Here is a 24,416-nt window from a genome sequence, read left to right on the forward strand (position 1 = left end):
CTAAAAGAGTTATTGCAGCTGTAACTAGTCTTTATCTAACTCCAAGAGGAGATGAACAATAACACTTAAATATAATATTAACTGTCACCAGCTCGTCCAGGGTACAGGAAGTGATCGCAGCTGTTTCCTGCACCTGTGACCTTCGCTGTGCAGGTCGTAGTTTTTAATACTCTCCAGTATTGTATTGTTAATATTCTCAACATCTACAATCACTAATTCATCATTTTGACTTCATGTCGGTTGTAGCGTCTTATTTCAGATCAATAGTCGATCACAAATATCTGATCTGACGCAGGAGATTATTGAACTTTGAATAAACACTCAGTGTGTGTTGAGTTTCTGACATGTTCAAACTTTATTAGCTGTTCCTCTGTTTACAAACAATCATTATCGCTGACATCACTTCTATTAAAAATAGTAATTAACGTTTGTAAGGTAAACGATGGACTGTATGTACACCTGAACACAGACACACACAGCAGATCTGAGATCAGCAGCTGTTTTAATGTTTCTACGTTAGACGGATGGCAGACAAACAGGCAGAGAGACACACAGGTTCAGGGTTCATTATTCATTTTTATAATTTTTTTTAATGAAAAGTAAAGCAGCCAGTTTGGAAACAACGAGAACGAATCAGGAACAAGCTGAGGACGGGAAGAACAGGAAGCTGAGGACGGGAAAAACAGGAAGCTGAGGACGGGAAAAACAGGAAGCTGAGGACGGGAAAAACAGGAAGCTGAGGACGGATGGACAGGAAGCAGAGGACGGGATGGACAGGAAGCTGAGGACGGGATGGACAGGAAGCTGACGACGGGATGGACAGGAAGCTGAGAACGGGATGGACAGGAAGCTGAGGACGGGATGGACAGGAAGCTGACGACGGGATGGACAGGAAGCTGAGGACGGGAAGAACAGGAAACTGGAGGCTGAAGCTAACATGGAGTTTAGTTGGTTGTTGTCATGGCGAGTGTATTCCGCAGGCGCTGACGGGAGAAAACAGAGGTACATGAAACACGAGAACATGAAACACGTGAACATGAAACATGTGAGCAAGAAACACGTTAACATGAAACACGTTAACATGAAACACGTTAACATGAAACGTTATCAGTATCTGTCTTTTTTCCTGTAGCACCTGAACGCACCACAGTCTATTGATCTAAAAGCTGAGTGCTCAGTGGATTTTGTTTATATTTACATATTTTTTTAATTAACTAACTTTTTTACTCAGGTCGTCACATTTTCAAAGAGAGAAGGAAAAGCAGTAATATTCACAACACATAAAACACACAACGTGTTCTCAGGTCAGTTCCAGCGGCTGTGGTGCAGAGTGAAGGTACCTGGGGGGAGGAGCTTCCACAGGTCAGAGGCTGAGCGTCTAGGCAGAATCTACAGGAAGCAAACACACATTTTCATTTTCAACAAACCTCTGATGTTCATTAATGGTCCAACCTAAGCTGAACTGTGATTGGCTGTGAGGCATGTGATGTCACAGTGAAGTGTGACCTTTACCCTTTGGTGCTGCGGTGGTGACTTCAGCTTCGTCGGACTCATCATCTTCCACTGCTTCTGAAGAAAAGATGACAATTCAGGAAGCTGAACAAAATGACACTTCACCACCAGATGTCACTACATTCTACAAACTGCAACTCTAGGTTCTCTACCTTGACTTTAATGATTATATTTACTATTGATTATTCAACAGCTTTTCAAACTGATTGATCCAAGTTCTTCAAATCTGAACTCCTTATCTTAAAAGTTTGATTTACCATCAGAAGCCTCTGTAGCATTCTCGTCTTCCTCAGAAACCTCTTGAGAATCTTCTTCAGCAATTTCATCAGACACGTCCTCAGAAGGCTCCTCAGTAGGCTCCTCAGAAGTGTCCTCAGTAGGCTCCTCAGAAGTTTCCTCATTAATCTCCTCAGGAGCCTCCTCAGACGTGTCCTCAGAGGGCTCCTCAGTAGGCTCCTCAGAAGTTTCCTCATTAATCTCCTCAGTAGCCTCCTCAGACGTGTCCTCAGAGGGCTCCTCAGTAGGCTCCTCAGAAGTGTCCTCAGTAAGCTCCTCAGTAGCCTCCTCAGACGTGTCCTCAGATGTCTCCTCAGTAGGCTCCTCAGTAGGCTCATCAGAATCATCAGTAGCCTCCTCAGGACTGTCCTCAGTAGGCTCCTCAGAAGTGTCCTCAGCAGTCATCTCAGCGTCACCTTCATTTTCTTTGCTTTCTTCCTTGCTCTCCGCCGGTTCCTCCTCTGAAGAGTTGTCTTCTGATGTCATATCTTTATCGTCTTCAGGTTTTTCTTCGTCAGTCTCTGAGAATTAAAGGTACAGTTCACATGTATGTTCCGAGTCAGCGCGTGAATCTGTCTTCATCTTGGTGCTGCTCTGGCAAATATCAAATATTAAAACCATGTGAGCTGAGAACAAGTGAATCCTTTAGGTTTACAGTCAACACCTGCAGTTAGCCTAGCTTAGCACGCAGGAGCAGCGGAGAACTCGTCTCATTTTATAAAATCTAACAAATTCAAAGCGCTCCTGATGATTGGACCAGCTGTTTGTGCTATGGTCACTGTTGCTACAACATGACGGCTCCTGGAGGTGAAGCCAACTTGTCTTGATCGCCCCCTGGTGGCTGGCTGTAGTAGAGCTCATAAACCCTGATGCTCCATGTTAGCATATGGGACACAGACCAAACTAAAGACGTTAAATAAATGTTAGTCAAAGAAGGTTTCTGTCTCAATGACACAGCAGCATATTCATATTTCTAAAGTATATCACCGGACGGATTTAAACTTCACATTGTTTAAACATTAACGTTCTGCTTCTGACAAAAGTTTGATTCTTTTATGAATTCTTGTCAGTTAATATCATCGTCTCACTAATGACCTCAAACAACGTATGTTGTTGAACTGATATTTAGTTTGAGCTTCTGTCACTTGAATCTTTGAATCATTGAATTTTTTTGATAATTATATGTATCGGCTGATTTATTGGTATTTAAAATGTTTGTATCAGCACTGGAAAAAAAACATATCAGTCATGCTCAAGAGAAATGTTCTTTATGTTTCTTCTTTATAATCCTATGAATATTCTCACCCTCAGAAGTGACATCACCAGTGGGACTGGGAGATGGTTCAGGTTCTCCTGAGTCTGACTCTGAAATGAAAGAGACAGACAGGTGAGAGACAGACAGGTGAGAGAGAGACAGGTGAGATGACAGACAAGTGACGATCAGGTGAGGAGACGATCAGGTGAGGAGACAGACAGGTGAGGAGACAGACAGGTGAGAGAGAGACATGTGACAAGACAGACAGGTGAGAGACAGACAGGTGAGGAGACAGACAGGTGAGTGACAGACCGGTGACAAGACAGACAGGTGAGAAGACGATCAGGTGAGGAGACCGACAGGTGAGGAGACAGACAGGTTAGGAGACGATCAGGTGAGGAGACAGACAGGTGAGGAGACAGACAGGTGAGGAGACAGACAGGTGAGGAGACAGACAGGTTAGGAGACGATCAGGTGAGGAGACGATCAGGTGAGGAGACAGACAGGTGAGGAGACAGACAGGTGAGGAGACAGACAGGTGAGGAGACGATCAGGTGAGGAGACAGACAGGTGAGGAGACAGACAGGTGAGGAGACGATCAGGTGAGGAGACAGACAGGTGAGGAGACAGACAGGGGAAGAGACAGACAGGTGAGGAGACGATCAGGTGAGGAGACAGACAGGTGAGGAGACAGACAGGTGAGGAGACGATCAGGTGAGGAGACAGACAGGTGAAGAGACAGACAGGTGAGGAGACGATCAGGTGAGGAGACAGACAGGTGAGGAGACAGACAGGTGAGGAGATGATCAGGTGAGGAGACAGACAGGTGAGGAGACAGACAGGTGAAGAGACAGACAGGTGAGAGAGAGACAGGTGAGATGACAGACAAGTGACGATCAGGTGAGGAGACGATCAGGTGAGGAGACAGACAGGTGAGGAGACAGACAGGTGAGAGAGAGACATGTGACAAGACGATCAGGTGAGGAGACAGACAGGTGAGGAGACAGACAGGTGAGAGAGAGACAGGTGAGAGAGAGACAGGTGACAAGACAGACAGGTGAGAGACAGACAGGTGAGGAGACAGACAGGTGAGTGACAGACCGGTGACAAGACAGACAGGTGAGAAGACGATCAGGTGAGGAGACCGACAGGTGAGGAGACAGACAGGTTAGGAGACGATCAGGTGAGGAGACAGACAGGTGAGGAGACAGACAGGTGAGGAGACAGACAGGTGAGGAGACGATCAGGTGAGGAGACAGACAGGTGAGGAGACAGACAGGTTAGGAGACGATCAGGTGAGGAGACGATCAGGTGAGGAGACAGACAGGTGAGGAGACAGACAGGTGAGAGACAGACAGGTGAAGAGACAGACAGGTGAGAGAGAGACAGGTGAGATGACAGACAAGTGACGATCAGGTGAGGAGACGATCAGGTGAGGAGACAGACAGGTGAGGAGACAGACAGGTGAGAGAGAGACATGTGACAAGACAGACAGGTGAGAGACAGACAGGTGAGGAGACAGACAGGTGAGTGACAGACCGGTGACAAGACAGACAGGTGAGAAGACGATCAGGTGAGGAGACCGACAGGTGAGGAGACAGACAGGTTAGGAGACGATCAGGTGAGGAGACAGACAGGTGAGGAGACAGACAGGTGAGGAGACAGACAGGTGAGGAGACGATCAGGTGAGGAGACAGACAGGTGAAGAGACAGACAGGTGAGGAGACAGACAGGTGAGGAGACGATCAGGTGAGGAGACAGACAGGTGAGGAGACAGACAGGTGAGGAGACGATCAGGTGAGGAGACAGACAGGTGATGAGACAGACAGGGGAAGAGACAGACAGGTGAGGAGACGATCAGGCGAGGAGACAGACAGGTGAGGAGACCGACAGGTGAGGAGACAGACAGGTTAGGAGAAGATCAGGTGAGGAGACGATCAGGTGAGGAGACAGACAGGTGAGGAGACAGACAGGTGAGGAGATGATCAGGTGAGGAGACAGACAGGTGAGGAGACGATCAGGTGAGGAGACAGACAGGTGAGGAGACAGACAGGTGAGGAGACGATCAGGTGAGGAGACGATCAGGTGAGGAGACAGACAGGTGAGGAGACAGACAGGTGAGGAGACAGACAGGTGAAGAGACAGACAGGTGAGGAGACGATCAGGTGAGGAGACAGACAGGTGAGGAGACAGACAGGTGAGGAGATGATCAGGTGAGGAGACAGACAGGTGAGGAGACAGACAGGTGAAGAGACAGACAGGTGAGGAGACGATCAGGTGAGGAGACAGACAGGTGAGGAGACGATCAGGTGAGGAGACAGACAGGTGAGGAGACGATCAGGTGAGGAGACGATCAGGTGAGGAGACAGACAGGTGAGGAGACAGACAGGTGAGGAGACAGACAGGTGAGGAGACAGGTGAGGAGACAGACAGGTGAGGAGACAGACAGGTGAGGAGACAGACAGGTGAGGAGACGATCAGGTGAGGAGACAGACAGGTGAGGAGACAGACAGGTGAGGAGACAGACAGGTGAGGAGACGATCAGGTGAGGAGACAGACAGGTGAGGAGACAGACAGGTGAGGAGACGATCAGGTGAGGAGACAGACAGGTGACGAGACAGACAGGTGAGGAGACGATCAGGTGAGGAGACAGACAGGTGAGGAGACAGACAGGTGAGGAGACGATCAGGTGAGGAGACAGACAGGTGAGGAGACGATCAGGTGAGGAGACAGACAGGTGAGGAGACAGACAGGTGAGGAGACAGACAGGTGAGGAGACAGACAGGTGAAGAGACAGACAGGTGAGGAGACAGACAGGTGAAGAGACAGACAGGTGAGGAGACAGACAGGTGAGGAGACAGACAGGTGAGGAGACGATCAGGTGAGGAGACAGACAGGTGAGGAGACGATCAGGTGATGAGACGATCAGGTGAGGAGACAGACAGGTGAGGAGACAGACAGGTGAAGAGACAGACAGGTGAGGAGACGATAAGGTGAGGAGACAGACAGGTGAAGAGACAGACAGGTGAGGAGACAGACAGGTGAGGAGACAGACAGGTGAGGAGACAGGTGAGGAGACGATCAGGTGAGGAGACAGACAGGTGAGGAGACGATCAGGTGATGAGACGATCAGGTGAGGAGACAGACAGGTGAGGAGACAGACAGGTGAAGAGACAGACAGGTGAGGAGACGAACAGGTGAGGAGACAGACAGGTGAAGAGACAGACAGGTGAGGAGACAGACAGGTGAGGAGACAGACAGGTGAAGAGACAGACAGGTGAGGAGACGTTCAGGTGAGGAGACAGACAGGTGAGGAGACAGACAGGTGAGGAGACGATCAGGTGAGGAGACAGACAGGTGAGGAGACAGACAGGTGAAGAGACAGACAGGTGAGGAGACGATCAGGTGAGGAGACAGACAGGTGAGGAGACAGACAGGTGAGGAGACAGACAGGTGAGGAGACGATCAGGTGAGGAGACAGACAGGTGAGGAGACAGACAGGTGAAGATACAGACAGGTGAGGAGACGATCAGGTGAGGAGACGATCAGGTGAGGAGACGATCAGGTGAGGAGACAGACAGGTGAGGAGACAGACAGGTGAGGAGACGATCAGGTGAGGAGACAGACAGGTGAGGAGACAGTAAGGTGAAGAGACAGACAGGTGAGGAGACGATCAGGTGAGGAGACAGACAGGTGAGGAGACGATCAGGTGAGGAGACAGACAGGTGAGGAGACAGACAGGTGAAGAGACAGACAGGTGAGGAGATGATCAGGTGAGGAGACAGACAGGTGAGGAGACGATCAGGTGAGGAGACAGACAGGTGAGGAGACAGACAGGTGAGGAGATGATCAGGTGAGGAGACAGACAGGTGAGGAGACAGACAGGTGAGGAGACGATCAGGTGAGGAGACAGACAGGTGAGGAGACGATCAGGTGAGGAGACAGACAGGTGAGGAGACAGACAGGTGAGGAGACAGACAGGTGAGGAGACAGACAGGTGAAGAGACGATCAGGCGAGGAGACAGACAGGTGAGGAGACAGACAGGTGAAGAGACAGACAGGTGAGGAGACGATCAGGTGAGGAGACCGACAGGTGAGGAGACAGACAGGTGAGGAGACGATCAGGTGAGGAGACAGACAGGTGAAGAGACAGACAGGTGAGGAGACAGACAGGTGAGGAGACGATCAGGTGAGGAGACAGACAGGTGAGGAGACAGACAGGTGAAGAGACAGACAGGTGAGGAGACGATCAGGTGAGGAGACAGACAGGTGAGGAGACGATCAGGTGAGGAGACAGACAGGTGAGGAGACAGACAGGTGAAGAGACAGACAGGTGAGGAGACAGACAGGTGAGGAGACGATCAGGTGAGGAGACGATCAGGTGAGGAGACGATCAGGTGAGGAGACAGACAGGTGAGGAGACAGACAGGTGAAGAGACAGACAGGTGAGGAGACAGACAGGTGAGGAGACGATCAGGTGAGGAGACAGACAGGTGAGGAGACAGACAGGTGAGGAGACAGACAGGTGAGGAGACGTTCAGGTGAGGAGACAGACAGGTGAGGAGACAGACAGGTGAGGAGACGATCAGATGAGGAGACAGACAGGTGAGGAGACGATCAGGTGAGGAGACAGACAGGTGAGGAGACGATCAGATGAGGAGACAGACAGGTGAGGAGACGTTCAGGTGAGGAGACAGACAGGTGAGGAGACGATCAGGTGAGGAGACAGACAGGTGAGGAGACAGACAGTTGAGGAGACAGACAGGTGAGGAGACAGACAGGTGAGGAGACGATCAGGTGAGGAGACAGACAGGTGAGGAGACAGACAGGTGAGGAGACGATCAGGTGAGGAGACAGACAGGTGAGGAGACAGACAGGTGAGAGACATACAGGTGAGGAGAGGTTATAGTGGCTGTGTAGTGTGTAGTGTGTTGTGTGTAGTGTATAGTGTGCAGTGTGTAATGTGTAGTGTGTAGTGTATAGTGTATAGTGTGTAGTGTGTAGTGTGTAGTGTGTGTGTTGTAGTGTCTGTGTATTGTAGTGTGTGTGTGTGTGTAGTGTAGTGTAGTCGAGGGTAGTGTAGTATAGTGTGTAGTGTGTAGTGTGTAGTATGTAGTGTGTAGTGTGTAGTGTGTAGTGTGTAGTGTGTAGTGAGTAGTGTGTGTATGTGTATGTGTATGTGTATGTTTATGTGTGTATGTATGTGTTTGTGTGTGCGTGTGTGTGTGTGTGTGTGTGTGCGTGTGTGTGTGCGTGTGTGTGTGCGTGTAGTGTTGATTGTGTGAATCACACAAACTGGTTGTAATAACCAAAGCTGCCTCTAGGGGGCGTGATCAGTATTGGATGAATGATGTCATCAGTTTGCTGCGCTCTGATTGGCTGCTCTGTCATACTTACTGTCCTCTGGTTCATCTAAAGACAAGAAAACACAACGTCACACATTATTAAATTAAACAGAATTAAATAAAATTAGATAAAATTAAATAAAATTAAATAAAATTAGATAAAATTAAATAAAATTAAAATCCGCCCTCTTTTTTCCCAATCACATTTATGTTTCAGTTTCAAAATAACTTCATTGTTTCTATAACAAAGAACAGAACATCACCCGGAGCCTCCAGCTCTGATCATAAGATGTGATTTCTAAAATGATGACTTGTAATAATGATTAATAAACAGTATCAAAAGAATCCATAATTGATCATGATTAACATTGGAGATATCTGAACTATGAGAATTGTAGTAATTAATATTAAACTTTATTGATCCTCTGTGATGTCATAGATTACCTGGGAGTGGAGCAGCCAGAGAGACGGCAAAGAGGGTGACGAGCAACAGGAAAACACACCTGTAAAACACGCACACACACGCACACAGGCACACACACACAAACAGACACACACAAACAGACAAACACACACAGTGAACAGGAGGATTTGAATGCAGCTTGTTTACATGACGTTTTGCATGATGTCGTGAGGAGAGAGGAGGAAATACACAAATGATATTAAAATGAGTTGGACACAATGTTCAGTGTCGCTCTAAATATAAATAAACCTCACAACATAAATATTTCAAAGAAGCAAGAGAAATCAGAGAAATGAGTTCAAACTTTTGAATCTTAAAACTGTGGATTAAACTTTGAAGCACTAAATGCAGAATGAGGCTGTGAATCCAGTTGGAGAGGAGCAACATGGAGAATGCACCATGACGACTGAGGAGTGTGAGTGTCAGGTGTCTGAGGCAGCTTCAGTCTGAAGGGTTCAAATACTGTGTCTTTGTGTTTCCACTGAAGAAACACAAAGCGTCTCCTCTCGTCTGACGTATAGAAAGAACAGCTCAGATCCTCAGAGACAGAGAAGAGACGAGTCGGCTTCACTGCTTTAACTCATACGACTCAAGAGAAGGGCTTTTATCACAGCCTTTCAAACAAATGTTCATGTATGACTTTTATCACACATGAAAAATAAACTTGTTCTTTTTTTATGAGGAAAAGTCACATAAAGTTTCTGACACAGGTAAATGTTCGAATGTCCGGAAAGGAACCGATGAAGATTCTGGCAGAGTGAAGAGAAATGAAGGAACTCACCGGTGGAACATGTTGAAGTTCAGCAGGTCGACGCGACACCAACGTTAACGTGAGGTTATGAGTCTGAGCTGGACTGAACCTGAACAGCAGCTTTTATAGTGAGACCTCCTCCTCCCTCCTCCTCCCTCCTCCTCCCTCCTCCTCCTCATCATCCTCCTCCTCCTCCTCCTCATCCTCCCTCCATTTAACTCTGTTTGATCCAGTTCTAATGACCTGATGCATTTCTACTAACATCATTAATCAAACACATTCATGCTAAACCCAGAGACTAAACCACATCTCATCCTCTATCATCACATTAATCATTTTACTTCAACCAAATAAGAGACTTAAGAGTAAAAAATAAATAAAAATAAAGATATTTAGAATTAATATTTAAAACAGGTTTATACTGAGTTTACACCAGATTCAATAAAGTCTAATTTTTAATCCAACATGACGTATCATAAATTAAAGATGAGACAGTGAGAGGTGAACATATGAAGTTACATGATTTAATGTGTGTAACTTAGGTTATAAGGAATACCGTAATATTACTCTGAAATGTAAAATAGAAGTATAAAATAGAATCACATGGAGTAAATATACTTCTCATATGAATATGAGATGATTCTTGATTTGTCTGTGGTTGAATGCACTGCAGCCGCAAAGAGGGATTGATATTAACAATGACATATAAACATAAGGACATACACATATATATCGTTTATATATATTTTATACATGAGCTGCAGGTTCTGTCTTTGACGTTTTGGGTCTAAATGTTGTTTAGTTCTGACACGATTCAGATCAGATCATTAAAGTGGATTTAAAATCGAATCTGATCAGATCCAGTAAAGTTTCCAGTAAAGGAACTCATTGTGGTTTCCACTGTAAACTGGCCACAGAAATATTTCTCTCCAGGAAAAGAGAGAGAAAAGAGTAAATGTGTAAATGTGATGAGGTGTGTGTTTGTGTGTGTGTGTGTGTGTGTGTGTGTGTGTGTGTGTGTGTGGTATGAAGGGGCCTTTCACACCAGAACTGGTTGGATGATAATTACAAGGAGCACAGAGAGTTCAGCAGAAGGAATTTCTTCCTCAACTTCATAATGTCAGAACAACAGGTCATTATGATGTTGATGAAAGTCACCACACCTTCACACCCTCACACACACACTACACACACTACACACCCAAGCAAGTAGTCACACACCACATTCATGTTCAAACCAATAATAAACCTGTTTTTTCACCCAGTTTCTCACCGTTCCCTTTCATCATCATCATCATCATCATCATCATCATCAGAAACTTGGACTATGGGCAGAGAAGGTCTCTGGTTCAACTCCACGGAGAGACAACAAAAGACGAACCAGGATTGATCTGTCCAAAAATCCAAGAGTCTCCCTACCCTGTCTAGTGCCTCTGAGCAAGGCACCTTACTCCCCCAACATCTGCTCCCCGAGCGCCGTACATGGTCGCTCACTGCTCTGTGTGTCCTGCACCAGATGGGTCAAAAGCAGGATACATTTCCCTACCTGCATGAGTGTGTCTGTGCATGTCTGTGCATGTGTTTGGGATGAATAAATGCATCATCATCATCATCATCATCCTCATCAGGGTACACTTTGTAACCTAGTTGAATAATTAAGTCAAATACTCTCAGAACATGTTGTTGCCACAGTCATCATTACCATTGGGTGGGTCAAAATGAGAGTCATTAACCCTCTTACCTGATTGGTCAAGTTGTGAAGCAGATTTCCCACATTCCGGACCAGTTTGAGATACTGGAAACCAGAACACAGGGTTCAACGTGACCTAGAACCAGAGCTTGTCATCTGAGAAACCCCCGAGGTCCAGTCCGACTGGATTCCACAGGAGGGCGTGCATTCGTTATTATGCAACAGTAACGATGAATATAGATTCAGTGTGTGGTGGTGCGTCTGCAGGACTCGTCTCATTCATCCATTCATACCTGGACACTAGGACACTGGGGGGGGGGGGACCAGGTTCACTCAGCCTCTCTTTATTAACAATAATAATGACATATAATAAGAATCTGGATCTAAACAATAAAAATAAGAGTTACATTTTCAGAATAAGAGTTGGAACTGAGTTTGTGTTGTTTGTGTTGTGTCTCTGAGTGAAAACAGCTGCTCGACAAAGACTCACGTGCATCAACCTGACCAACACTTTTGTGTTCGTACAGTGAGACTGAACCTAAAACTGGTTCCTGGAATGCCTGTCAGACAGTAAGTGTGTGTCTCTTTGTGTGTGATGACTGGGTTTTTCTTGCAGTGTTTCCTTGTGTGTGACTGTTTCTGGGAAATCAATTCACTGAACAAGAAACTTGTTTTTTGTTCAACTCAACACAAAAGACTTCCTGCTTCTGCATTTGTAGAATTCCCCAGAATTAAAAAAACAAACATGATTACAAAGAAACGATGAGAATATTTGATCATGTTTGATAAAACATTAATAAAGAGTTTAAAAGTACAAATTAAGGAGAATATTAGGAAAGATGAACCGATAAACCAATATGGAGCCAATGAGAGCCGTCGTGTCTGAAGACGAGGAGAAGAGGCTTTTTATTTATTTACTTTTTTCTTTTAAGTCTGTAAATGAAAGAAGCTAAGCTAACGACCTCCATCAAGGTTGTGTGTTGGTTTTGTGTCTGTTTGTCAGCAGGGTTACACACAAACTACTTAACTGTTCACAGGTAAACTGAACTAATGATCCACATCCAAGAACTTTCTTTCACTTTTTCTGCAGCGTTTCCCGCAGAATTCATTAACTCATGGAGGTAGTGGGGGTGCACGTGCACGTGCACACGCACAAACATCGCACTAAACAGATTCAAAGTGAAAGATGATTTCTCACACGGGAGAAGAAACCACGTTGATGCCACTTGGCTGCAAAGCCGCTGCCTGGATGGTAAAGACTTTACGGATGATGAAGCAAACCGAGCTGCACACAGTTCATCGTGAGAAAAGAAGAATCGACATGTTGAGAAACGACTTCTGAAGGAAGACGTTCACTTTCTACTGATATCAAGAGGCTTCTGCATCGCCCAACTACTGACTTAGTTATTCAGTTAGTGAGTTAGAGCGTTAGTTATTCAGTTTGTTAGTGAGTTAGTTATTCAGTGAGTTACTGAGTTACTTATTCAGTTAGTGAGTTAATGAGTTGGTTATTCAGTTATTCAGTTAGATTACATTACATGTCATTTAGCTGACGCTTTTGTCCAAAGCGACTTACATTTTTAGAACACTCATCATTTTATGAGGGGCCATCTAGGGGTTCAGTATCTTGCCAAGGACACTTAGGCATGCAGATGGGATAGAGTGGGATTCGAACCGGCGACCTTCTTGTTGCAGAGCACCCGCTCTATCCCCTAGGCCACGCTCTCCCCGTGAGTTAGTTATTCAGTGAGTTACTGAGTTAGTTATTCAGTTAGTTATTGAATTACTTATTCAGTTAGTGAGTTAGTGAGTTAATGAGTTAGTAATTCAGTTATTCAGTTAGTTAGTGAGTTAGTTATTCAGTGAGTTACTGAGTTAGTTATTCAGTTCGTTATTGAATTACTTATTCAGTTAGTGAGTTAATGAGTTAGTAATTCAGTTATTCAGTTAGTTAGTGAGTTAGTTATTCAGTGAGTTACTGAGTTAGTTATTCAGTTAGTTATTGAATTACTTATTCAGTTAGTGAGTTAGTGAGTTAATGAGTTAGTTATTCAGTTATTCAGTTAGTTAGTGAGTTAGTTATTCAGTGAGTTACTGAGTTAGTTATTCAGTTAGTTATTGAATCACTTATTCAGTTAGTGAGTTAATGAGTTAGTTATTCAGTTAGTTAGTGAGTTAGTTATTCAGTGAGTCACTGAGTTAGTTATTGAATTAGTTATTCAGTTAGTGAGTTAGTTCTTCAGTTAGTTAGTGAGTTAGTTATTCAGTGAGTTACTGAGTTAGTTATTCAGTTAGTTATTGAATTAGTTATTCAGTTTGTTAGTGAGTTAGTTCTTCAGTTAGTTAGTTAGTGAGTTAGTTAGTTAATTATTCAGGTAGTAAGTTAGTTAGTGAGTTAGTTATTCAGTTTGTTAGTGAGTTAGTGAATTAGTTATTCAGTTTGTTAGCTAGTGAGTTAGTGAGCTAGTTTTTCAGTGAGTTAGTTAATCAGTTTGTTAGTGAATTTGTTATTCAGTTTGTTAGTGAATTAGTGAGTTAGTTATTCAGTTTGTTAGTGAGATAGTGAGTTATTGAATTAGTTATTCAGTTAGTTAGTGAGTTAGTTATTCAGTTTGTGAGTGAGTTAGTGAGTTAGTTATTCAGTTGGTTAGTGAGTTAGTGAGTTAGTTATTCAGTTTGTTAGTGAGTTAGGTAGTTAGTTATTCAGTTAGTTAGTGAGTTAGTTATTCAGTGAGTTACTGAGTTAGTTATTCAGTTAGTTATTGAATTACTTATTCAGTTAGTGAGTTAATGAGTTAGTTATTCAGTTATTCAGTTAGTTAGTGAGTTAGTTATTCAGTGAGTTACTGAGTTAGTTATTCAGTTAGTTATTGAATTAGTTATTCAGTTAGTGAGTTAGTTCTTCAGTTAGTTAGAGAGTTAGTTATTCAGTGAGTTACTGAGTTAGTTATTCAGTTAGTTATTGAATTACTTATTCAGTTAGTGAGTTAGTGAGTTAATGAGTTAGTTATTCAGTTAGTTATTGAATCACTTATTCAGTTAGTGAGTTAATGAGTTAGTTATTCAGTTATTCAGTTAGTTAGTGAGTTAGTTATTCAGTGAGTTACTGAGTTAGTTATTCAGTTAGTTATTGAATCACTTATTCAGTTAGTGAGTTAGTGAGTTAATGGGTTAGTTATTCAGTTATTCAGTTAGTTATTCAGTGAGTTACTGAGTAAGTTATTCAGTTAGTTGTTGAATTAGTTATTCAGTTAGTGAGTTAGTTCTTCAGTTAGTTAGTGAGTTAGTTATTCAGTGAGTTACTGAGTTAGTTATTCAGTTAGTTACTGAATTAGTTATTCAGTTTGTTAGTGAGTTAGTTCTTCAGTTAGTTAGTTAGTGAGTTGGTTAGTTACTTATTCAGGTAGTTAGTTAGTTATTCAGTTTGTTAGTGAGTTAGTGAATTAGTTATTCAGTTTGTTAGCTAGTGAGTTAGTGAGTTAGCTAATCAGTTTGTTCGTGAATTTGTTATTCAGTTTGTTAGCTAGTTAGTTATTCAGTTTGTGAGTGAGTTAGTGAGTTAGTTATTCAGTTGGTTAGTGAGTTAGTGAGTTAGTTATTCAGTTTGTTAGCTAGTGAGTTGGTTATTCAGTTGGTTAGTGAGTTAGTGAGTTAGTTATTCAGTTTGTTAGTGATTTAGTGAGTTAGTGAGTAAGTTATTCAGTGAGTTAGTGAGTTAGTTATTCAGTTTGTTAGCTAGTGAGTTAGTGAGTTAATTATTCAGTTGGTTAGTGAGTTGGTTATTCAGTTTGTTAGTGAGTTAGTGAGTAAGTTATTCAGTGAGTTAGTGAGTTAGTTATTCAGTTGTTAGCTAGTGAGTTAGTTATTCAGTTTGTTAGTGAGTTAGTGAATTAGTTATTCAGTTTGTTAGCTAGTGAGTTAGTTATTCAGTTTGTTAGTGAGTTAGTGAGTTAGTGAGTAAGTTATTCAGTGAGTTAGTGAGTTAGTTATTCAGTTTGGTAGTGAGTAAGTGAGTTAGTGAGTTATTGAATTAGTTATTCAGTTAGTTAGTGAGTTATTGAATTAGTTATTCAGTTTGTTATAGAGTTAGTTGTTCAGTTTGTGAGTGAGTTAGTGAATTTGTTATTCAGTTTTTTAGTGAATTAGTGAGTTAGTTATTCAGTTTGTTAGTGAGTTAGTGAGTTAGTTATTCAGTTTGTTAGTGAGTTAGTGAGTTAGTTATTCAGTTTGTTAGTGAATTTGTTATTCAGTTTGTTAGTGAGTTAGTTATTCAGTTTGTTAGCTAGTGAGTTAGTTAGTGAGTTAGTGAGTTAGTGAATTTGTTATTCAGTTTGTTAGTGAATTAGTGAGTTCGTTATTCAGTTTGTTCGTGAATTTGTTATTCAGTTTGTTAGCTAGTTAGTTATTCAGTTTGTGAGTGAGTTAGTGAGTTAGTTATTCAGTTGGTTAGTGAGTTAGTGAGTTAGTTATTCAGTTTGTTAGCTAGTGAGTTGGTTATTCAGTTGGTTAGTGAGTTAGTGAGTTAGTTATTCAGTTTGTTAGTGATTTAGTGAGTTAGTGAGTAAGTTATTCAGTGAGTTAGTGAGTTAGTTATTCAGTTTGTTAGCTAGTGAGTTAGTGAGTTAATTATTCAGTTGGTTAGTGAGTTGGTTATTCAGTTTGTTAGTGAGTTAGTGAGTAAGTTATTCAGTGAGTTAGTGAGTTAGTTATTCAGTTGTTAGCTAGTGAGTTAGTTATTCAGTTTGTTAGTGAGTTAGTGAATTAGTTATTCAGTTTGTTAGCTAGTGAGTTAGTTATTCAGTTTGTTAGTGAGTTAGTGAGTTAGTGAGTAAGTTATTCAGTGAGTTAGTGAGTTAGTTATTCAGTTTGGTAGTGAGTAAGTGAGTTAGTGAGTTATTGAATTAGTTATTCAGTTAGTTAGTGAGTTATTGAATTAGTTATTCAGTTTGTTATAGAGTTAGTTGTTCAGTTTGTGAGTGAGTTAGTGAATTTGTTATTCAGTTTTTTAGTGAATTAGTGAGTTAGTTATTCAGTTTGTTAGTGAGTTAGTGAGTTAGTTATTCAGTTTGTTAGTGAGTTAGTGAGTTAGTTATTCAGTTTGTTAGTGAATTTGTTATTCAGTTTGTTAGTGAGTTAGTTATTCAGTTTGTTAGCTAGTGAGTTAGTTAGTGAGTTAGTGAGTTAGTGAATTTGTTATTCAGTTTGTTAGTGAATTAGTGAGTTCGTTATTCAGTTTGTTAGTGAGTTAGTTATTCAGTTTGTTAGTGAGTTATTGAGTTAGTTATTCAGTTTGTTAGTGAGTTAGTTATTCAGTGAGTGAGTTAGTGAGTGAGTTAGTTATTCAGTTTGCTAGTGAGTTAGGGAGTTATTCAGTGAGTAAGTTAGTTGGTTAGTTAGTTAGTAGGTCTTTCAGAAGGTGATTCTTGGTGTTCTGGGTTTGTTCCCTCATGGTTGATGCACTTAGTGTAAGACACTTTGGATTAAAGCGACAGTTAAATGAAATGTTACGTCTTCTTTATATGAGTTATTAAACATGGAGGTGTTTTTCATTTCCCATGCTACAGATGTTTTAGTTCACAGTGAAAGTGAAGTCCGATTCTCGTCTGTTTGATAGAAACTGAGCAGAATGAGCTGGAAGTTCGACTGAGGACAGAAAACACAGAAATAAATCTGTCCCTGCTAATGTGTGTGTGTGTGTGTGTGTGTGTGTTTGTGTGTGTGTGAGCGAGCATGCAAATAGCCTCTAATTGGGGCAGTGTATTCACTTCTATTTGATGAATCACAGAAACAACAGGAATCGTTTCCAAACACAGACTCAGACTAAGTTTAACTCTCAACTGTCTGTTCAATAAAGTTTATATAAACTTTATTAACCTGAAAGTGACTGAACATGAACCCAAATAAAATAACAAGTAACAAGAAATAAGAAATAGCAATATAACAACTAATTTTAAAACACTCCCACACTCGCTTGCACTCACACACACTCACACACACACACACACACACAAAGTTCTGACCAAAAACACCTTGAGCGCCCCCTAGTGGCTGGATAGAGTATAGGTTATAAACCTTCAATCCAAAATAGACGTTAAATAAATGTTTGTTAAAGATGTTTCTGTCATTTCAGATCGTTCTTATCTCTCTGATGTTTGTTCAAATGTTTCTGATCAGTTTGGTTTTATTAGTTATTTTGATGATATAAGAACAGGCTAATGCGTCATGATTGACAGCTGAGTCTGACTCCTGATTGGTCGAGGGGCGGCTCCACTCCTCGATCAGGACAGCACAGACTCTGACTCCAAATGACGTCATCACCACAAGATGGCAGAGTTCATTTCTGACCTGTTCTGGTTTCTGGAGACGTGTCGTCTTTATTTAAAATCTGAACTTTGTGTCTTTGTCAGTGACCCAGAGATCCACCGGCAGTGGAGCTGCAGAGTCGGTGCAGCAGGTGCAGCAGGTGCAGCAGGTGCAGCAGGTGTAGGGGGTGTAGGGGTTCCCCCCTATTAATAGTTGTATTGTGTAATTTTGTGTAGGGTGATGAGCAGAGGATGTTGCTACTTGTTAAGGTCTATGAGACAAACTGTGATTTCTGAATATGAGCTGTTCAAATAAAAATTGATTGATTGAATATTCAGCCGTGACGGTGACTGAGGACTGGAGTGGCGTCTGGTCTGGATGGTGGATCGTGGTCCTGCTGGTTGCTGACCATGGACTGTGCTTGCAGCGGGACTGCTTGGCATGTCATGTTGGGGTTGTCCTTCGGGATGTCTACCCTCATCAAATGCTGCTAGAGACTTTGATTATTGATGATGTTTTTCTGCACGTGGCATCTGTTGCACTTCTGTCCGTCCTGGGAGAGGGATCCCTCACATGTGGCTCTCTCTGAGGTTTCTACATATTTTTACCTGTTAAAAGGGTTTTAAGTAGTTTGTCCTGACTCTTGCTGAGGGTTAAGGACAGAGGAGGTCATACCCTGTTAAAGCCCTATGAGATGAATTGTAATTTATGAATATGGGCTATACAAATAAAATTTGATTGATTGATTATTTCACTTAAAACATGATCATACACAAGACACCACACGGTGGACTAGTGGCAGAAAAATTGGTCTATGTGCAGAAAACTACGGCAATCAGACCGGAAGGTTGCTGGCTCGACTCCTCGCAGTGACCATAAAAACATACCTGGATGGACAAACCCTGGATCTGTTCTAAAGTCCAAAGAGGACTCTCCCTACTGTCACTGTCTAAGTGCCCCTGAGCAAGGCACCTTACTCCCCCAACATCTGCTTCCCGGGCGCCGTGCATGGCTGCCCACTGCTCTGTGTGTCCTGCTGTGTTCACCAGATGGTTCAAGTCCCCCTCGTCTGCATGTAGTGTGACTGTGACTGTGTATCTTATCTGTTGACCCTGTCAGAGACCAATGGTGACGGGTCGTACCTGGAGGGGGCTCCTCTGATTGGTGGAAACCTTTACATGATAAAACAATGTATTATTGAAGTTATTTCACCTGATGCACAGGTCGAGGGATCATCCAAGTTATTTTCAGTGTAAGTTTATTAAAATACAACAAAAGAAGAACAGAACACGTGAACATGAGTTGATGAAATGTTCCAGCTACAGAAGATATGAATGAAGAAAGTAAAACACAATAAACAGATGAAGTGAAGAGATGTAACACTCTGAGGTCTGCAGGAGTCCAGGGGCTGAGAGGGGCAGCAACTTAAAAACTATTAAAAAGATCTTTGATTGAAAATCATTTTTCTTGATTATTAAATTTCAGCTTTGGTTTCAGAAACTGTCAGAATAAAAGTACTGTCTCAAATTCAAATCCAATTTCTCATTTGTTGTTCGAGAGGCAAAGAGGTCTCAACATTCTGTCCTAGTAAAGGAGGTTTGAAAACCACTTCTGGATACCTGTAATCGTTCTGGTCAACCAATCAGATGACAGATAAGTTGACCAATCAGATGGCTCGGTGTGATGGCTCAGTATAAATGTAATTTGACGTTTTAACCAAGTAAAAATTATCAGAAGAAGTGAGGTCACTGCGATCTGTCGACCCAGCGGCAAAATGAAACCAGGAAGTTTGACCCACGCGAAGCAGGAAGTGTGTCCCAGGTGTTTATCTACACATTTTTTTGTTTGTGTGTGTTCGAGTTGGATGTGTAACTGTGTGTGTTTAGGTTGTGGGTTTCACGATCTGTGTTACTGTGTGTGTTTATGTTGTGTTTGTGTTACTGTGTGTTACTGGGTTGGGTTTTAAATCTGGCGGCGGTTGGTCCTGGATCTCCTCTTAGATGTTCGATTCCTCACCAGAGCTTTGGGCTGAGGAATGATTGGCTGAGGCGGGAGGGCGGGGCTTAGGATGACACGGGCGGGGCTGATGGGAAGAAGGGCGGGGCTGATGGGAATAAGGGCGGGGCTGATGGGAAGAAGGGCGGGGTTCTGGTCGACGTGCGGGTGGGGCTGTTGTGATTTGGGGGCGCTCTGAGATTTGGCCGAGCGAGAGCTGAACCTTTTCCTCCCTCTCTCCTCCGACTCTGAACTTTTGCCGTCTGAAAGAAAAACAACAACTGTTACTTTAAAAAGTCTTTAATTTAAACTTTACTCCAGTTAGATCAGTTATCACACAAACAGACAATTATTCAAAATGAACTGTCTTGAATTAAGGGTTCAGTGTGTAGAATGTAGTGACACCTAGTGGTGAAGTGTCGTGATGCAGCTGAGCACACTGCACCTTGAGTGCTTTACTCTAAATTATTTGAGTATAAAGTATTAAAATACAAATTATTTAAATCTAAAAGGCCTATTCTAGGGTTAAGGAAACAGTACTCTGTGTAGATGTACTCAGTTACTTTACACCTCTGCTGCTGACATCAATTTTGGTTCTTCATGAGGAATTATACATAAATCTGGCATATTTGATCTAGAAAACGATGCACTTCTAAGATAAACTGATTTTTTCGGATTAAGAATAACATCTTAACATTCAGTTAACAAATGCTGCCTGATGGGAAATTATCTTGTTTACTTTTAAATATGTATAGATTTGTTGACCTGATATCAATTCATTACTATTGTTGAATTGAAGTGTTTGTGTTTTATTGTTCTGACCGTCTGTGTCCTCCATGCTGTTTGTAGCAGCTGTGGCAGCTTCTGCAATCAACCAATCAACAACCAATCAATTAACAAATCAATTAACCAACCACTTAACCAATCAACCATCTGTGGATGTAAGAGGTTGAAGAAAAGAAGGGACGTACCAGGCGCTGTCATCTGATTGGCTGCTGGAGCTACAAACAAACACATAAAATTGAATAAATGGATGATTGACACGACTGAATGAATGAGTGAGTCAGAGAGTGAGTGAGAGAGTGAGTGACCCTAACCCTAATGAACGAGTGAATGAGTATTAACGTTGTGTTTTTACCGTCTGCTGTTTCTGTGCTAGAGCTGCTGGCGTCTGGAAAACATCAACACAATTCACTTTATGATCACACAAGAGCACATGGAAAACACACGACACATGAAGGTGAGCTGGTGAACATCATGTTCCTACCTGAAGGTCCTCCTCCCACATACTGAGCTTCATCTGAAAACAAAGGAGACTCAAGTTAAACATCTGGAGAATCGTCTCAATGACACCTGGCTGATAACGGGCTGGGATGCTGCTCTCTGATTGGTTAATTTCAGCCAAAACGCCCCCATGATTAATGAAGTGCTGAGAAGAAACATTCAACGCGTTCATGAAGTCGACCAGTAGATGTCAGAGTCCCACAGGTAACCGCAGGTAAAGTCTCCACTCCAGAGGCTGGAGACATGTGATCATGTCTTTGGTCTGTATTTATCTGTGACACCATGTGTGTGTGTTTGTGTGTGTGTTTGTGTGTGTGTGAGTGTGTGTGTGAGTGTGTGTGAGTGTATGTGTGTGTGTATGTGTGTGTGTGTGTGAGTGTGTGTGTGTGTGTTTTCCAATGTAAACGTAGCCCAAAGCTGAGAGGAGCAGCAGATTCAGTAGAGTTCTTTGTTGATCACCGTCACAGAACATTAAACTCTGTTTTCATCACACGTCATCTTGTGTTTCAGAGTTCTCAGGATCTTACCGGGCTGATCAGGAGAGATGGCGTTCATACTCTCTGAAAAAACAACAACAACAACTGTTTGTTTACACTCAGAACTGAAGGTGATGCTGCTGCTGTTTATGAACTGTCTCTGTAAACTGATCATGTGATGATATATGTAAACCCTTAATGTACAAGTACCATTTTAATAGGCTGAAGGTGTTTTGTTGATTGATTTCATTCTTTCAGGAAGAAAATCTTTAGGTAGTTTTGTTTATCAGATATTTGATTTGAGTGTGGTGTTCCTCAAGGAAATATTCTAGGACATATAATGAATGATAATCGACATTTGGAAAATTTGACAAATGCACTGAAAACAACATCTTTTAGGTCAGAGATTAAAAGATGTTTTAAGAATCAAAGAACATTTTGAGACAGGATGAAACTGAAATGTTGATTTATGTCAAATTCTGATTTAAAATAATAATCAGAAATGAATCAGTCAGACTCACGTGTGGGAGCTTCATCAGACGTAGAATCTTTGTCTAACAGAGGAGACAGAAAACAGGTCAGAGGACAGACGGGTTCAATATATCAGCCAATCAGCTATCAGAGACACGCGTGTGCTTCACCTGTGGACATGGCGTGTATTCCGACATCTGCAAACACAAAACAGTCACATAACCTGTCAATCAAACTGGGATTTATTGAGATGAACAGATATTGATCAGATGAGTTTAAATCTAACCGTTGGAGTCGAGGTCTCCGTCCACCAGCAGGACGAACAGAGACAACACAAGGACGACGCTCCTGCAACAGACACACATGTTTATAATATATATATGATATATAACAGAGAATGCATATAAAGATGGCCGAAACATCTCCACAGTCTCCTGTTACATCTGTAGTCATTTACAGTCTGAGTCTTTACAGTCGTGGTATCGAGGCCCCGCCCTCACACGCACTCGACCAATCCTGAGTCTCAGCTGTCGAACCAAACTGATCAGAAACACTTGAACAAACATCGGTGAGACGAGAACGAGCGGAAAGGACGGAAACATCTTTTATTTAATTGTTTTAATTGGTTTGGTCCATGTCCCATCTGCTAACCTGGAGGAGGTTTAAGGCCTATACTGCAGCCAGCCACCAGGGGGCGCTCAAGATGGCTGGGCTTCACTTAAAGGAGCCATCATGTCGTCCATCCTTATTTACAACCTGTGATATTTACACATGTTAACACGTTAACACATGAAACTGAACCACAGAGAGAAGACGTACCGTATGGACATGATGCTGGGAGGTCAGACAGGTCCCGGGTCAGTGCTGGTCAGACAGGTGCTGGTCAGACAGGTCCCAGGTCAGTGCTGGTCAGACAGGTGCTGGTCAGACAGGTCCCGGGTCAGTGCTGGTCAGACAGGTGCTGGTCAGACAGGTGCTGGTCAGACAGGTGCTGGTTCAGGTCTTCAGGATTCTTCTGGTTCTGAGCCTCAGAGCGTCAGCGGTGGTTTATATATCTGCCTAAATGTCACAGAGGACGGACCAGAGAGAGAGGCTGTTCACTGTGTGTGTGTGAGTGTGTAACTGTGTGTGTGTGGCTGGTTCTGTCCTTTGTCGTAACTTTGTGTTTGTTTGATATTTTAAGAAAAAAAAACTCAAATATAATAATAAATATTATTGTATAAATCAAGTATAATTTTATTAATCATCTTCACTAACAGAAGTAATTGTACAGAGATGTGTGTAGTGTAAATGTCAGGTTGTGTAAACGGGTCTTCACGTCCCGACGGCTCAGGGAATCCCCCCCAACAGGCCCACAGTGATTCATTAGCAGCAGGTCGAGTTTCAGCAGAATCAGATCCACCTGATAGAACCTGGAGAACAATCAGAGCAGAACAATGACGCTGATCTGGAACCTGAACCCCCACTGATCCACTACACACCAGCAGGAACACACACTCACACGGGTTGACTTCCAGAGTCAGTGACTGTGGCGGCTTCCAATGTATACATGTATTTACATTCACATACTTTCTATTAATATACTTTACATTTACATACTTTATATTTACATACATTATATTTACATACTTTATTTTTACATTTTATATTAAACACTGTGTGTGCACTGTTGTAATAAAAGCAGGTGGAATGGTTTCCGTCCCTGGAGATCCACCAACACACACAGGGACACACACACACAGGGACACACACACAGTGATAATGGTGGGGGGAGGTAGCGGCGTATCGGGGGGGTGGTGTGGTATTTGAGTATCAAAGCCTCTTCTGTCTGAAAACGTCTTTCTGTGTAAACGGAGTCGGTTGAATGCTGAGGACGTTTTTTCAGGCGGCCGACGCTTTGAAACACGGTAAGGTCAGATTTACATGTTTATAGAGCTTCCATCCATTAATCAGTCCATCCCCCTTTCATCCCCCCATCCGTCTGTCTCCCCGTCCCACAGGACGAAGAATGGACCTGGAACAGAGGACGACTGTAAAATAAAGTCTCTTAATACATAAGATATTTACTGAGAACATAGATCACAGGAAGTGCATAACGGACATACAGGAAGTAAAGACATTAGCTGTGACCCAAATCAGGAAGCTGCTTTTCAAAGACAGATTCCGTCACGGTGGTGTGACTAGTCCGTCCCTTTAGAAGACAAATGAGTGCTTCCATCCCTGAGCCCCGGAGGACGCACCGGGCCAAGCTAACGAACGAGCTATCGGTGGCTGAGACCTGCAAAGGAGCTAACGACGTCACGACTCCGTTGACCTGACCTCCGACCTCGCAGGCTACGTGGTCTACGAACGAGGATCCTGAACTGGACCAACTCAGACCATGGACTTCACAAACAAGCTGTCGCCCACCACAGGGACAGAATCATTCAGAGGCTGCGTATGAGCTCCTGTAAGCTTCTCATGTAGAAGGCTCCTTCAACCACTGCTGAGAAACGTGTCCTCAAGGACCTGGGGGGGGACCTCCTCCTCCTGCCCCAGGATTCATTGTGTGCTGTTGACAAATGGAATGAGCTTGCTGTGCGCGCCGCCAACCTA

General features: G+C 42.9%; 2 protein-coding genes across 3 annotated transcripts; both read right to left on the reverse strand.

The window, feature by feature from the left end:
- Positions 1-331: 331 nt before the first annotated feature.
- Positions 332-9,697, reverse strand: LOC133972259 (uncharacterized). Of its 2 annotated transcripts, none has more exons than XM_062409609.1 (8): positions 9,633-9,697; positions 8,833-8,891; positions 8,441-8,455; positions 3,094-3,153; positions 1,770-2,309; positions 1,513-1,566; positions 1,341-1,389; positions 332-983 (listed from the first exon to the last, which is right to left on the reverse strand). In XM_062409609.1, the coding sequence occupies exons 1-7, from the start codon at positions 9,641-9,643 to the stop codon at positions 1,379-1,381; spliced, it is 750 nt and encodes a 249-aa protein (XP_062265593.1). In that variant the 5' UTR covers positions 9,644-9,697; the 3' UTR covers positions 332-983; positions 1,341-1,378. The 2 variants fall into 2 exon arrangements, with proteins under 2 accessions (XP_062265593.1, XP_062265592.1); XM_062409608.1 differs by having other exon boundaries at positions 1,513-1,569.
- Positions 9,698-18,851: 9,154 nt separating this feature from the next.
- si:ch211-133n4.6 (uncharacterized protein LOC797776 homolog) lies at positions 18,852-23,364 on the reverse strand. The gene is made up of 11 exons (XM_062409611.1): positions 23,323-23,364; positions 22,641-23,233; positions 22,108-22,169; positions 21,992-22,018; positions 21,872-21,904; positions 21,402-21,434; positions 20,858-20,890; positions 20,729-20,761; positions 20,562-20,591; positions 20,413-20,454; positions 18,852-19,853 (listed from the first exon to the last, which is right to left on the reverse strand). The coding sequence occupies exons 2-11, from the start codon at positions 22,649-22,651 to the stop codon at positions 19,558-19,560; spliced, it is 600 nt and encodes a 199-aa protein (XP_062265595.1). The 5' UTR covers positions 22,652-23,233; positions 23,323-23,364; the 3' UTR covers positions 18,852-19,557.
- Between the last annotated feature and the right edge of the window lie 1,052 nt (positions 23,365-24,416).

Source organism: Platichthys flesus, chromosome 17 (genome assembly GCF_949316205.1).
Source record: "Platichthys flesus chromosome 17, fPlaFle2.1, whole genome shotgun sequence".
NCBI classification, from domain to species: Eukaryota; Metazoa; Chordata; class Actinopteri; order Pleuronectiformes; family Pleuronectidae; genus Platichthys; species Platichthys flesus.

What these genes read in the sequence shown, in the direction of transcription:
- LOC133972259 (XM_062409608.1), bottom strand. An exon ending in TGGTGATGTCACTTCTGAGG is followed by an intron (nt 2,310 to 3,093) that starts GTGAGAATATTC and finishes TTTAATTCTCAG; the next exon opens with AGACTGACGAAGAAAAACCT. An exon ending in TGCTACAGAGGCTTCTGATG is followed by an intron (nt 1,570 to 1,769) that starts GTAAATCAAACT and finishes TCTTTTCTTCAG; the next exon opens with AAGCAGTGGAAGATGATGAG.
- si:ch211-133n4.6 (XM_062409611.1), bottom strand. An exon ending in TAGCACAGAAACAGCAGACG is followed by an intron (nt 20,592 to 20,728) that starts GTAAAAACACAA and finishes GTTTGTTTGTAG; the next exon opens with CTCCAGCAGCCAATCAGATG. An exon ending in CAATCAGATGACAGCGCCTG is followed by an intron (nt 20,455 to 20,561) that starts GTACGTCCCTTC and finishes GGTTGATTGCAG; the next exon opens with AAGCTGCCACAGCTGCTACA.